At 53.6% G+C, this 15,318-nt stretch overlaps 1 protein-coding gene across 1 annotated transcript; it reads right to left on the bottom strand.

Moving 5' to 3' along the window:
* Nucleotides 1–4,545: 4,545 nt before the first annotated feature.
* On the bottom strand, nucleotides 4,546–14,966 carry HPD (4-hydroxyphenylpyruvate dioxygenase). The gene is made up of 13 exons (XM_007938147.1): nucleotides 14,946–14,966; nucleotides 14,477–14,539; nucleotides 14,027–14,131; nucleotides 13,604–13,646; nucleotides 13,374–13,456; nucleotides 12,050–12,139; nucleotides 10,990–11,093; nucleotides 10,069–10,146; nucleotides 9,465–9,627; nucleotides 9,271–9,342; nucleotides 7,549–7,671; nucleotides 4,739–4,855; nucleotides 4,546–4,656 (listed from the first exon to the last, which is right to left on the bottom strand). The coding sequence occupies exons 3-13, from the start codon at nucleotides 14,105–14,107 to the stop codon at nucleotides 4,546–4,548; spliced, it is 1,065 nt and encodes a 354-aa protein (XP_007936338.1). The 5' UTR covers nucleotides 14,108–14,131; nucleotides 14,477–14,539; nucleotides 14,946–14,966.
* Between the last annotated feature and the right edge of the window lie 352 nt (nucleotides 14,967–15,318).

Here is a 15,318-nt window from a genome sequence, read left to right as displayed (position 1 = left end):
GCCCCGGCCGGTGCCAAACACGAAGGATGTCAGCCGCCCTTGGGGCCCCACGCAAGAACCTCGGGCCCGGCCCACCGCCCGCCCCATTTCAGGTGCTGTCCCTCCCCAAGCGGCCGCGCCAGGGCCCGGCGCCCCCAACACTACCCCAGGACCCCCGCAGCTCCTGCCCCCACAGCGGGAAAGGGCTTCTCTGTCTTGCCCTCCGTCTGAGTCACCTTGGTTTTCAGACGAGCTCCTCGCGGGGTTTGCGTTTGACTCCCACATCATCGTCCTGTGTCTGTCTCTCTGTCCCCTCCCCTCTCTGTCCGTCTCCTTGTCTCTTCTCTTCCCGGTCTTCATCCTCAGCCCCTTCCCGTGAATGCTGCTACCTGGTTTTGTCTTCTCCTAGTTTTCTTCTTCATCATAAGAAAAGACTTTGTAACCGTGGAAATGTGAAGGCAGAGTCAGGGGGGGACCCTGGCAGGGTGGCCTGGCCAGGTGCTGAGGGGAGAGAGGGGGTCGAGGAGTCTGAGAGCAGCTTCGACCTCAGAACACTACGTGCCTGAAAGGCCCCACTTGGCCCCAGAATTGGTGGGAGAGGACCCCACACCTTCCCTGGACCCCTCTGCGGCCTGTTCCTTCCCCAGCAGCCTGGGGGCGCCACTTCTCCGAGCAGACCCTGGGCAGCCAGGCTGGTCCCAGGCAGGAGTTGCCTTTCCAGGCTCTCCCTACCACCCCACTCCCCACCCCCACCCCAAAAACCTTGGGTTCAATGTTTACTTTCTCATTCTAATGCCAGCAATGACGGATCTCTCCAGAGGCCCCAGCAGGGGTGAGAGGCACCCCAAGGGTGAGGTCTTGGTTCTTCCTGCCTTTGCCTTCACCCGGGCGTGAGGAGGGGCTCCCAGGGCAGGGGGTGCCCAGCCCTGCCATTACGGGTTGTCTGACCGCACGCGTGTGGCATTTTTTTTTTTTTTTTTTTTTCCGTTTTATAAGCTTCACCCTCTTACTCCCGCCCACACCCCACTTCACCCCGCCAGCAGCCCCTCACCCCAAGAAGGCCAGCGGGTATTTATTTTTGGAGTGTGCAGGTTGTTTCTCCTAGAGAAAGGAAAAATCTGGAAAAGATTTTAAAACAGAAATCTCTCAGTTTTCTTTTTGTCAACCCTTCTTACCCTCCCAGCCCTGACGCCCATCCTCTTCAGGGTTTATTTCTGAGGGTTGGTTTTTTTTTTTTTCCTCCTCCTTCTTCTTCTCTTGCGTGTATGAAATCAAAACGAAGGGAAAAAATGGGTTCTCGAAGTTCAGAACCAACTTCTGTGTACAGGCCGCCACAAAGGACTCTTTCTCGGGAACATTGTTTCTTGTGGAAACATGTGGGAAAATGTTTTTGCTCCTTTCTTTGTATGTACTTCCAAAAACCACACAACGCACACGCGCACACACACACAGAGGCAAGTCCCCACACCCCCAGAGAGCAGAGCAGGCGTGTAAATAAAATGTATGGAAAGGGACTGTCGTGACCAGGAGTCGTCCTCACCCAGATGAGAGAGCTCCGCGTGGGAGCCGCCGCCACAGCGACGCGGCAGCAGGAGCCTCGGTATCTCGGCTTGTGTCAAGCTTGTTATCATGTAAATTCTGTACAAAGAATTGTTATTTTTCTCTTTTTTTTTGTCGTTGGTGTTTTCCTTTTTTTTTTTTTTAATTTCTTCACCCCACGGCCTCTGTGTTGGGGACTGTGTCCACCGGTTTCGCGGTCGAAGAAATCAGTGGCGTTTCAGACACAGAGCGGGTACCTGGGCGCAGCAGCGACCTTCTCTTCCGTGTGCGGTTTTCTGCCTAATTGTGCAACAGAGGAAATATTTATTTTTCACACGAGGAAACGTGTAGGTTGCGGAGACGGCGGATTTAAGTTATTTGTGCGGCCCCCAAGGGGCTGTCTCATAATGTCACCTCCACCACCACCCCCGAAAAGAAGAAAGAACGGGAGGGGAGGCTGTGAGGAAACCCGCGGCCTCAGCCTGCCCAGCCTCGGGCTCTTGGTTAACCTTGGCCGGACTGTGCTAAGGGCCAGCAGGGGCCCGCCCTCTCCCCAGGAGCCCCCTACCCCACACCCCGAAAATGGTTTGCAATAATTCAGAAACGTGTTGACTCATTTTTCTTTCAATCTCTTTGTTTTCATTGAACAAATCTCTGCTTTTGAAGAGTTGGGGTTTCTGCTTTTCCTCCTTTTTTTTTTTTTCCTTCTGTCTTGCGCCTCCCCTCCCCACAAAGAAGAGAACGATAAGGTTTAGGGATGTTTGTCCGTCTAGACTCTGTCTCCCGTTTGTAACTGGTTTTGGAGAGAAGTGTTTCTGTTGTGGGTGTGTCTTGCTGTAAATATTTGTTCATATTTTTGTGAATTCAATACTATGTACCATTGTATTATAGTAACTTTTATAAAGCAAACCATAAATATACTGACTTTTCTTACAGACACGCCGTCTCTCTTGCTCGCCTCTCCCCTCTTTCTTATTCTCTCTCTCTGCTGGGGGTGGGGAGTATACCCTTTTGTACGAAGGGAGGGGTAGCTAGCGGGGCTCAAAGGGGGGAAAAGTGTGTGCTGTGTCCCCTCAGACCAGCCGTTCTTAAACCCTGCACCTGAAGGTCATTCTGAACTGGGCTGAGTTGTGGCCAAACCAGGCCTTGTGCACCTTTTAAGTTTTCCTGCTAGAATTTTTCTTAAAACCATAGGTGTTCCATACTGCTAAAGGTCTGCAAGAGAGAAACAACATCACGTGCCCGGATGCTGTTGCCAGAAGAACATGGAACGGTGATTTCTCACAACGTGTCATAGGGAAAGAGACACCCCGCTGGTCTGCGTTTGGGGTGGGAGGGGCTGCTGAAACAGTCGCAAGTTGAGAAGAATTAGATGTAAGCAGCGTTTGTGATAGTCGAGAGGGGGTGGACCCTGGCAGGTCCCATTCTGCCTGATGAGGCTAAGGGCTGGGGCCCAGAGTGTCCACTGGATCTTCCAGAAGGACAGACTCAAAACACCTGAGCAAAAAGCCACACAGCAGAAAATGCTGCGCCGTATTTCTTAGTAAAGCAGCACCGATTACCGCGGTATCTTTTCCCCCAGTCAAGTTGGCACATGTTAACAGCCCTCAGATGGGCTCCCGACTCTTCCTCTCCCCTCTCCTCAGCCCTGAGTCTGATCCTTCCTCCCTCCTCAGACCCATCTACTGCTCCCTCAGTCACACAGGAAATGCCCTTTCTTTATCGTTTCTGCTGTGAGGGCCAAAGGAAGCCCCGAGTCCAGGCCTGCATGCCCAGAGCATATTTCTGGGTATGGGGCGTGAGGTGCTAGGCCCTGAGCAGCCTTGGGCAAGAGCCGCTCACCCAAGCCCTTCTCCAAAAATACTAGGTGTGACATTTATGGCACAGACCTTGTGCCAGTCATATTTGAAACATCTTTGACATTAAGTCACAGCAGCACTAGGAGGTGAGTAGTAGGATCCCTATTGTACAGATGAGTTTGCCTAAGGTCACACAGCTGGCAGGGGGCTCACCTGGGGTGTGCACCCAGCCAGGCTGGCTCCCTAGGCTGTGTTCAGCTAATAGGGGTTCTGTTCTGACCACAGCCAGGCACCTGAACAGACGCCCGTTCTCTTTTCATTTCTGAAACTCATGGTTCCTGAAGCCCCAACTCTGACAGCCAGAAAAGTTCCCTATAATCCCATAGGACCAACTCAGATTTTTGTCCTCACACTGCTGTCCGCCTGCTCTAGTTCCAAGTTTTCTCATCCTCGAGGAGAGAGCCTCAAGAATGAGAAATGGAAACGAGGCTTAACTTGCCCCCACCTCCTCTTTCCAATGGTTTTAGGACCAGCAGCTCTTTCCCGCTGCTTTTCTGCTTCATTCTGCGAGAGTCATTAACTCTTAAGTAGACATGCTCGTTGGAATCAAGGCTGGTGGGAGCGGAGCTCGGTGTGTGTGTGTTGGGGGGGGCATGAGTGACTGTCTTGCCGAGGGTGGGGGGCAGAAGCTGGGGGGGGCTGATTCTCTGTCTGCTCTGTTACCTTCACCTCGGACCACACCATCATCACATCACCCTGCTTCATTTTATTAATACCAATTCCCACTATGAGAAACTATATTATCTGCCTTTCCTTGTAGAGCGTAAGCCCCCTGAGCGCTCTGATTTCAGTTCCCTATCTGGCCCAGTCGTACTGGGCAAAGCGCTTTCATCCCGCAGCTTTCCTGCAGCGCTCCCCCTAGCGGTTAGAGGGCATCACTGCTCCGTTTCGGGCACAAACACCAAACCCGTGGCCGTCCACTCCATTCCGACTCAGGAACTCTATAGGATAGAGTAGAACTGCCCCATAGGGTGCACAAAACACCAGGCGCGCTTTATTTGGGAGGGCGAGTACGATCTGGTCAAGGGGTCATGGCCACAAGGTAGGCGGAGCCTGCGGCTGGTGGGCGGGGTCAAAAGGTCGCGGCTTATGGGATGGGCGTGTTCCAAGGACGGGGCGGGGTGCCGGAAGGGGCGGGGCCCAGGCGGGTAGGTCAGGTTAGCGGCGTCTACATGCCGGGCGCGAACCCGTTGGTCTCGAGGTCCGTGAGGTTTCCCCGCAGGTTCTGCTCCTCTTCGAAGGCCTTGAACAGTGAGTTGAAGTTGCCGGCCCCGAAACCCTGGAACAGCAGAGCGGAGGTGAGCTGTGTGCTGAAAGAGCTGGACACGTCTCCTGCATGCCCCCTTGGGGACCGGCTGTACCTGGTGGTTGTTGCGCTGGATGACCTCCAGGAAGAGGGTGGGCCTGTCCTGCACCGGCTTGGAGAAGATCTGCAGCAGGTAACCCTTCTCGTCGTAGTCCACCAGGATTTTCAGCTCCTAGGTGGGAGACAAGGTGGGGGGCTAAGCGGAGGGGTGGCTTGCCCACTGGCTTGGCATGTTAGGGCCCTTGGAAAGCCCAGAGGGGCTCCTGCACCCCTAAGACTGGTTGCCATTGAGTCATCTCTGACTCATGGCGGCGCCGTGTGTGTTAGAGAAGAATTGTACTCCGTAGGGTTTTTCAGTGGCCCTATTTTCACATGTAGATCTCCAGTTCTTTATTACGAGGTTCCTATCAGTAGACTCGAACCTAGTACCTTTTGGTTAGCAGCCAAGCACATTAATTGTTTGTACCACCCAGGGACTCCTGGTAACCCTCAAAGCCAAGAAAAGACACCTTTCTCCGTCTGCTCCAGACCCTCCAAATTCATCCCAAATTGTCCTGTTACCACCTCATTTCTGTCTAAGCCACCAGCACCCTGGACCACCTCAATGCCTCCTCGCAGGGCTCCCTGCTTCTGCCCTTGGCTCCTTCCAGTCCATCCTAGCCATGGATGTCAGAGGGAGTTTTAAGTATCGATCACGTCACTCCCGTTTAAAGTCTTCCAGTGGAAATTTGAACTCTCATTTCTTATTTGTGGGAATGTGAAATGGTGCAGCTGCTTTACAAAGCAGTCTAGCAGTTCCTCAAATGATTAAACATAGAATTACCGTATCATCTAGTCATTCCACTCCAAGATATGTATACCCAAGAGAAGTGAAAACATACGTGCACGCAAAAACTTGTACGCAAGTGTTCACAGTAGCATCATTCGTAATAAACAAAATGTGGAAACAACCCAGATGTCTATGAGTTGATGAGTGGATAAAGGAACTGTAGTACATCCATACAGTGGAATATTATTCAGCCTTAAACAAGAATGAAGTCGTGACCGTGCTACAACATGAATGAACCTTGAAAACATGCTGAGTGAAAGAGCCAGGCATATATTGAATGACTCTATTTCTATGAAATATCCAGATTAGGGAGAAGGAGCTCTGGTAGCATAGTGCCTAAGGCACTTGACTGCTAACCAGAAGGCTGGCGGTTCAAACCCACCAGCCACTCCTCGGAAGGAAGGTTGGGCAATCCTACTTCCATAGTGATACTGCCTCGGAAACCCAAGGAGGGGTCGCTATGAGTCGGGGTCGACTCGACAGCAAATAACAACAACAACAACAATAGAGATAGAAGATAGATTAGTGGTTGTCAGGGACTGGGAGGGTACCGTGGGGTGCTGGGGGATAATGGCTTAGGGATGCAGCATTTCTTTTGGGGTGATGAAAGTGTTCTAAAATTGATTGTGGTGATGAGTACACAACTTTATGTACTAAGAGCCATTGAAGTGTGCACTTTAAAAGAGTCAGTTATCTGCATGAGAATTACAATTCAAAAAAGAGGTTAAAAACAGAACTAAAAAAAAAAAACCAAAAACCACCTCTATTAGCTTTTGGCCACAGAAGAACAAAATCCAAAACCCTAAATAGCCTCCGGGAGGCAACGGCCTCTCCCTTCCTCTGTGACCTGGGTGACTCCTCAGACACTGCGTGTCATCCATTCTGGGCTTCTTCCTGTTCTCTGCACAGCAGGAGCTTCTTCCTGCCTCAGGACCTTTGCACTGGCTGTTCCCTCTCCCAGCCCTTCACACAGCTGGCTCCCTCCCATCATCTAGTTGTTATTGTTGTTATTTGCCGTCGAGTCGGCCCTGACTCATAGCGACCCCTCCTTGGGTTTCCAAGGCAGTATCACTACGGAAGTAGGATTGCCCAACCTTCCTTCCGAGCCATCATCTAGATTTCACCTAACTGTCACCTCCTCAGAGTCTTCCTGCCCCAAGGCACTCTTCATCGCCTGTGTCTACCAGCACTGTCATTTGCTCCCTACTTACAGGTGGGCCCTTACTTACAGTGTGATATTTGAGTTACGGTGGACTGCGCTTACAACTGTCCAGTATTTTGTTTATGATTTGTGTATTTTTTAATATATGCATTAGCTCTGGTAGTGTAGGCACTAAGGCACTTGACTGCTAACCAGAAGGCTGGTGGTTCAAACCCACCAGCCACTCCTCGGAGGGAAGGTTGGGCAATCCTACTTCTGTAGTGATACTGCCTTGGAAACCCAAGGAGGGGTCGCTATGAGTCGGGGCTGACTCGATGGCACATAATAACAACAACAAGCTTATATGTAGTGTTTCCAACCCCCAAAGGCAAATAAAGATCACAGTTGTAAAGACAGTGATAATAAAAGGCAGTTGTAATGAAAACTAAAAAGAGGTATTCAAGTTATGTCAATACCAACTTATGACAGAGCGGAGCCTGTCATAACTCGGGGGCTACCAGTATTTCCTTGTCATCTGCCTTCCCTGCACCTGCAGTGCCAGTCCCCTGTCTGCAGGGACTTTGTCTGGTTTTCCCCGGTGGCCCTGGGCCTGACGCGGGCCGGGCTTGCTCAGTGTCTGTGATTGTGGTGATGAGTACACGACTTTATGGACTAAGAACCATCGAAGTGTCCACTTTAAAAGAGTCAGTTATCTGCTGTGAGAATTACAACTCAAGAAAGATGTTAAAAACAGAACTAAAGAAAAAAAGAAGACAACCCTCTATTAGCTGTCGGTGCTGGATGGCACTCAGGGCCCCCCCCCGCCCCCCGTGTCGGGCTCTGGCCGCCTGCCCTGCTCCGCGGCCGGCTCCTAGGGCTGCCGCCGTGGGCTCACCTCCAGGACGTCAATGCTCTCCTTCACCCGGACCTTGGCTGACTTGAGCCTCTCTCGTAGTTGTTTGTAGTACGTGGATGGGACAGCCAAGAACTCCATGCCTCGCTCTTTCAGGTGGCGAATCTGTCTCAGAGCAGAGCTGACATCAGCCACTTTCCCTGCCTGCTCAACACCCCAGCCCCTGGGGCTGGGCGCTACCTGAACTCCCTGCACCTGCAACCCTCAGGGTGTGCAGTGTGACCCTGGCCTCATGCCCGTCCCCCCGAGGCCTCCTGGGTCCTGTTCGGAGAGTACAGTGCTTCTCTGGGATGCTCACTGTGTCTTGGGCCCTTCCTGTGTGTTGCCTTGTAGTGGCCACGTGGTCATCTTCTGAGGCTGCTGCTGTTATTATCCCCAGTTTATAGCTGGGAAAACTAAGGCAGTGAGAAGTCAAGTATCCCTTCTCAACCTGACAGCCACCGCGAGCTTACTAAAATCTGTGTCACACTGTGCCCCTCTGTGTACCCTGCAGGCCTGTCGTGTCTCAGAATAGAATTCCAAGTCTTCCTCGGGGCCTTCACCGTCTGTCTCTGTCCTTCTGACCTCATCTCCCAGCTCTGTCTCCCTTGCTCATTCTGCTCCAGCCACGGTGATCTTGCTGTTCTTGAACCTCCCAGGCACACTCCCAGCTCAGGCTTTGACCTTGCCCTTCCCTGGGCCTGGCCCAGGCAGCCTGGGGTACAGTTGCCCCAGATTCCACACACTCTGCCTTTGCCTTTCTTCAGTTCTTTGCATTTGCAAATGCCTCCTGCATGAGGCCTTCCCTGACCACCCTGCTTAAATTTGCACCGCCCTGTTAGGTGCCATTGAGTTGATTCTGACTCAGCCACCCAGTGGGACAGAGTAGAACTGCCCTGTAGGGTTTCCTAGGCTGTAACCTGTTTGGGAGCAGGTTGCCAGGTCTTTTCACCTGCAGAGCCACTGGGTGGGTTCGAACCTCTGACCTTTCAGTTAGCAGCCCAGCCCTTAACCATTCTGCCACCTGGGCTCCTTTGCAGTGCCCTACCTGTTTGCTGTCCTACTTCCCTGATTTATTTTTCAGCACTCACTGCCATCTAGTACATCATATATTTTACTTATTTTGTTTTCTATCCCCATTGGGGCAGAAACAATCGTCTGGTTTGCTGATGTATCCCAAGTGCCTAAAACAGTGCCTGGAACATAGTAGGTGCTCAGTAAACATCTGCTGAATGAATGGATGAATGAATGGAATTTGTGGTAAGGCCAGGATATGGAGGGGACGGGGTGAAGCCTTCATGCAGTTTCCTTCCTGTGCACTGTGTCATACTGCTGTATGGGAAGAGGTGGGTCCTGGCCCCCCCAAGGGCTACAGCCACAGACTCAGGACACTTAATTTGGTTGGAAGGACCTAACTTGGCTGTAGTCTAATAAACCTCATTTTCAAGGTGAGGCAGCTGAAGCTCAGAGAGTGAGTTGAATCCCCCAGAGACACACAGCAAGTCTCGGGCAGAACTAGGACCAGAATCCACACCTCTTGATTCTCTGGGACCTGCTACATCTAAAGCTGAGAGTGTGCTGCGCAGGGACTGGGCCTTCGGGGCTGGAGTGCCTGGGCAGGGGCTTCAGGGACCCAGAAGGGAGTTCTGCCCTCTCCCTACATATGCAGGCACTGCCCCTGGAGCTGCATGAGACATGGATTAGGACCAGGAGTGGGGTTCTCACCGCCGTGATGATGTCTTGGGTCCTGAGAGCGATGTGCTGGACTCCAGCACCCCCGTTATAGTCTACGTATTCCTGGGGGGTGGGAATCAAGGACATCAGTGTCATTTGTGTTGTCACCCACCCCCCTGCCGCTGCAGGAAGCCCCAGCTCCCCACCCCCACTCTCATCCCCCAGGATGGACCCACTGGACCCACCTGGATCTGGGACTTCTTCTTGCCAGGCGCCGGCTCGTTGATGGGCATCTTGATGGACTCCTCGTAATTGGCCACCACAATGGAGCGCAGAGAACTGTATTCGGTGTGCACCTGCGTGTCGTCCACGGACCAGAAACGGTGGAACTGGAGGTTCTTCAGGTACCTGCGAGAGGCCAAGGGGCACACCTGTCTGAGCTCCAGCTTCCCCGCCCCGATTTCCACCTTCCAGAATTCACCACCAGGCTCTAAACGGGAAACGTCATTTCCGTCACCGACACCCGGATTAGATCTTTCATCTTTCCTTCAGTGTGGAGCGTGGTAGTTCTCCAGCAGAGGGAGGAAGGCGCCTGACGAAGGGGCACTCGTTTCGGGTCTGCACCCAGGTGCTGTTTGGGTGGTGACTCTCTCGCTCCAAGCCCCTGCAGACACCCCACCCTACGTCCCCAGTCTTTCTGACGGAGACCTGTGTGTCACTTTGGGCCTTAGGTCCACATCCCCTTGTCCTCTCTTTTCCACATTGGTGTCCAGAGACAAGAACTGGAGAGTGGGCCGGCCCCTGTGGGGCCCTGCCACTTTTAGGGGCGGGGTTTGGCCAGGGGCTTACCACTCGGAGGCAGACACCATCTCCTGGTCCGGCTGGTTCCCCACAATGTGGTCGATATTCTCAAGATTGCATTTGGGCCTGCGGGGAAGGAAAGAGAGTGGGGCTGGAAGGAGAAGACTACCCCCAGGCCCCTCCCTTTCCAGTGACACCCCAACAATAATCCTAGCTCACGCTTCGTCCTCTTGTTGTAGACCAGGCACCTTTTATGTGTGAGCTCAGTGAGTCACCACCATGATCATAGGAGGGAGATGCTATGTTATCCCCACTTTACAGATAAAGAAAGTGAGGCACAGATGATGAAACCCTGAGACTGTGGCCCCTAGCTGCCCTTCAGGTCTGGAATTGAACCCACGTCCATGGCTTCCAGCCAAACAAGAGACAGGCATATGAGCTGAACATTTACATTAGGTAGATACACTCCTTGGAGAGAACAATCATGGGAGAAAGAAGGGCTGTGTATGCACAGGGAGACAGCTCAGGGGGCAGGAGTGCATGGAGGGAAGGACACAGGGAAGAGGTAACTGGGAAGGAAGGGGGAGGGGAGCTGTTGCATTGTGGGAAATTGTAGTCAGTGTCCTGAGAGAGTGTACGTGAGCTGCTGTATGGAAAGTGAATTTGCTCTGTAAACTTTCACCCAAACCACAATAAATAAATAAAAAGAAACTGAGGCACGGAGACATTAAACGACTTGCCCGAGGGTGAATGGCTGTGAAAGGGTAGGCTGGGATTTGAACCAGGCAGTCTGGTTCCAGAGTCTATGCTCTTAGCCTCGATGGCTTCTCTCCAGGCCCGGTGGGGCTCTCAGGGTCCCCTAGCAGGCTCCCAGGTGCTCTGCCCCATCATCACCTTGAGGACAGGGGACATTGCTTTCCACCCCACCTCAAGGTCAGTTCCCCCACTGCTGGCCCAAGTGGTACTCACAGCTTGGAAAGTAGGGGGTCCACGAATCTGGGGGCCTCATATCCAGGCAGGAAGCGGCCAGTGTAGTTCATCTTTTCCACCATGGTGTGTGTGGTGTCCCCATACTGTGGGTGGGAGAAGGGCCTAGCTCGGCTGTGAGTTCCCTTCCCCACTGAGACCATGTCCATCTCCCGGAGCCCACACAGCCCTGGGTCTAATCCTACCTCCGTATATGACCTTGGGCAAGTCATTTCCCCTTACTGACAGGATTGTAATTTCTCGTTGATTTGGGGGCTGCTTTGAGAGCCTCCCTCACTCCCAGACCTGACGCTCATGAGGGCAGGGACGCTGCTTTGCTCACTGTGGTAGCCCTAGTGCCGGGCACGGTGCCTGGCATCTAGTAGCTGCTCAATAAAGATGTGTTGACTGAAGGGAGAGTGAATGAAATCATTGAACCAAATGGTGTTGCAGGGCTCTTGCAAGCTTTTTAATAGACTTGCAGTTTGACTTAATCTTAGGAAGCTAGCTCTTGTCATTGTCTCTTTTGTACAGTCACACAGGTGCTAAAAAGAATGGGGAGATGTGCTGAGTGTCTAGGTATGCCAGGCACTGTTGTTCTAGGTGCTGTATCCAGATTAGCCCCCTGACCCTCACCACAACCCCATGAGGGCTTATCGATGAAGAAACTGAGGCACACAAAGGCCAAGCAGGTGGTTGGGCTTGAGTCTTGGCTCATTTAAATGAAGTCACAGAGAGGTGTAGTGATTTGCCCAAAGTCACACAGCTGGTGAGGGGTGTGGCTCTCGGACCCCATCTGCTTAGATGTCCTTTCTTCAAAGCTCGTGCCCACAGTTTACACCCCATCCCATGGCTCTACACTGGGAGGGTGGTGGGGTGGTAGGGGACTGACTGGTGGTTCCCGTCTGCCTCGACGCACAATCAAGCATCGCAGGGGTGAGACTCGGGTGACCGTCTGTGCTTCAGGGCGCCAGGCTGAGATGATGGAGTTAAGTGGGGTGGGGGGTACCAGTATCTCAGGGTGCTGCCAGCAGGAAGGGCGGGGGTACCGATGTCCACTCACCGTCTGTAGCACAGCAAACTTCACCTTCCCATCCTTATCCTGCTCCACCCAGGGCTCCCGCACGATCTTGGCACCCCGTTCCCGGGCTTTCTGCGGAGCAGATGGGGTGGGCCAGCAGTGAGGGCTGGACCATCTTAGTCCTTACGGGCCGTTCTTGCCTGATACCCCTCTGCATGGGCCTGCTGTTGGCCTCCCCCGTTTTCCCAGCCAGACAGGCACCCCCCCCCAGCTTCAGCTGTTGCCCTCCATACCCATGCCTCATGCAGGTGGGACAGCTGAGGCCCAGGCTCAGAGTTAGGGCTATGGGAGACACATCAAGTGGGCATGGGGGGCTCCAGAGGTCTGGGTGTCTGTCCTTCCCTACTAACTCACTTGGTGGCCCTTCCTCTGGCCAGTCCTCAGTTTCCCTACCTGCAAACAGGATACAAGTTGGATACAAGTAATAACTAAACCAAAAAACCAAACTCACTGCCATCAAGTCAGTTCCAACTCATAGCAGCCTCTGCTGGGTTTCTGAGGCTATGAATCTTTATGGAAGTAGATAGCCCCATCTTCCTCTCAGGAAGCAGCTAGTGGGTTTGAACCACTGACCTTCTGGTTAGCAGCCAAATGCCCCTATCCATTATGCCACCAGAGCTCTTTATGAGTAATACTTGTTGTTGTTATATGCCATCAAGTCGAGCCCGACTCATAGCGACCCCTCCTCGGGTTTCCGAGGCAGCATCACTACGGAAGCAGATTGCCATTTAATGAACATCCAGTATCATGTCAGACCCCGTGCCCAGTGCTTTCACATATTTTTGTAGCAAAAGTGCGGTTACCCGTCAGGCCTTGTTCTAGGATGACTTCTTTCATCCTCCCAGCAACATTACACAGAAGGTACTGGCATCGTGTCCATTGTATAGAAGAGGAGATTGAAGCTCAGAGAGGGTAAGTCACTTGCCTAAAGCCACACAGCTAGTAAGATTCAAACCCAAGCAGCCGGGCTATGGAATCTGCTTTGAAGTTCTCTTCTGCCCCTTGAACCCCGTGCCGTGCTCCAGAAATGCTCATTGTGATCTCACTTCCTCTTTATGAGAAGTCGGTGGGTGCTGTGCTGTTACTTCACAGGGGCAGACACTGAGGGTCCTCGGAGGAGGAGCCACGGTTAGTAAGGGATGCAGCATCACAGGCATCATACGTGTGTCACATCAGCATGGGGCGAAGGGACACGGGGGCTCTTGACTTGCCCTCCAGTATGGGCCCCCATAGCCGACAGAGGGCAGGCTGAGCCATCCAGTTTGTCTCCCAGGGTGGAGCCTGGATGGGTGGGTCAGGGCCTCACCTGCACGATGTAGTCACAGTCTTCCACCTCAAATGCAATATCCTTCACTCCGTCACCGTGTTTCACCAGGTGGTCGCCCATCTCTGTGGCCAGCAAAGGGTGAGGGGTACTAGAGTCCGTACCTTTGGGCTGCGTCTCCCTCCAGGCTCGACTTCCCCCGGCAGAGACCCATCCCTGACACCCCAGACCTGTTCCCGACATCCCCGACCCCACGCTCCAGGCCCCCTCACCTTTGTTCCAGGGGTTGAGGGCTGAGGCAAAGACAAACAGGATCTGAGATATTGAGGAGAAGGTGGGTGCAGCTGGTCACTCAGCTGAGCCTGGGGAGCTGTACCCATATCCCTTCCTTCCTGCCCCTAAGACATCCCTAGAAAACCCACTGCCATTGAGCCAATTCCAACGCAAAGCAACCCTATAGGACAGAGTACAAAGCAGCCATCATGTCTTTCTCCCATAGAACCGCTGGTGGGTTCGAACTGCCAACCTTTTGGTTAGCAGCCCAGCATTCAACCACCGTGCCACCAGGGTTCCTGCTGGAGGCAAAAGGACTGTAGGGAGGGTGTTCTGGTCTGATTCGCACATGGGCACTCACAGACCCCAGGGGAGGGCCAGCCTGCCAGACGAGTGGTGAGGCGTCCTGGGGTGGGGCTCACCTTCCCATGTTTGACCACGTGGCTGACCACCTCACGGGAGCCCGTCTCTAGGCCCTTGTAGGCCAGCGGTTCGAAGCCCATCTTGTTGCAGTAGAATGATGCGGCCTGAATCAGAGTTGCAGCCAGGTTCATGAGGGTTGGGGTCTAGTTGGGGCCCCTGGCTGACAGCCTGGACCTACTCAGCCCATCTGCTTTGTTGTTAACCTCAGAGGCCCTTCTGGGAGCAAAGGCTGCCTCCTGGTTCATTCTGGCCTCCTCTGTTCCCTGCTGGGGTCCGTGATCCTGATTGTGTCATGAGAACCCAAAGCATGGCCCTCCCTCCTGGGGCAGTCCCAACGTGGCCCTGACCCTCCCCTTCCAGGGGCCAATCACAGCCCTGGCCAGAGGCCCAACTTGTCCAGGAGGCCCCCTTGCTACCCTCTGCCCACCCAAGCTCTCCAGCCTCTCTACCTGTTTGGCATTGCCGACCCAGAAGGTGACCGAGTGAAAGTGCAGGAAGCGGCCTCTCTCGGGCTGCAGAGGGAGAGGGGGGCGGGCTTGAGTGCAAGTGTGCAGGGAGCACCCCCAACCACCTCCCTGGTCTCAGTCCAAACCCCAGAATTTAGGAGGAGAAATTGAGCTCCTGGGGGTTAGGGAGCCAGAAGTGCCCTCAGGAGGCCTGCCCAGGTACCATAGAAGGAGACAGCTTTGGGCTGCAGCAAGAGTGATTAAAGTTAGACCTCAGAAAGAACTTCCAGACAGGATTAAGACATTGGCAGGCATTTAAGAAGAGGTCAGTATTTTTTAGGAGGGCAAGGTGGATGGAGTCCAGCTCCATCCAAGGGAGGCAGAAACTTGCGTGAGTGTGCGTGGACTTCACACGCCCACTGTCTCTTCCTGGACCCGGGCCTGCCCCAGACCCCACATGCCCCTGTCTCACCTTCACACCTTTGTCGCTGTAGGTCGTCTGAGGAGAAAGGAAAGCACAGTGAGACGTGGAGGCCCAAATGCAGGTGCTCCTGGGGCCTGGCTGCAGATGTACCACCCAGACGCCGGCAGGAACTTACCATGGTGGAGCTCGCTCACCCTTCCTGCTGGGAAGATGGGGACCAGAGAGGTCTGGGGAGGGCTGGATCAAAGTATTTAAGACTGGCAGGTCCCGCCCCCGGCCTCTGGGCCTTCCTGGTGGCCAGGAGCTGTCCCACCCCTCTGATCCAGCTTTGTCAGACCGGAGATGCCAGGCCCAGTGAGGGGAGTGACTTGCGCAGACCACTAGCAAGTAGGGGGCAGAGCCAGGGCTAGAAGCCAAGGGC

The sequence above is a fragment of the Orycteropus afer genome, unplaced genomic scaffold, assembly GCF_000298275.1.
Source record: "Orycteropus afer afer isolate SDZICR_OR568_19922 unplaced genomic scaffold, OryAfe1.0 scaffold00048, whole genome shotgun sequence".
Classification (NCBI taxonomy): Eukaryota; Metazoa; Chordata; class Mammalia; order Tubulidentata; family Orycteropodidae; genus Orycteropus; species Orycteropus afer.
Note: the sequence above shows the minus strand (reverse complement) of the source record. Positions and strands in the feature narration are given on the sequence as shown.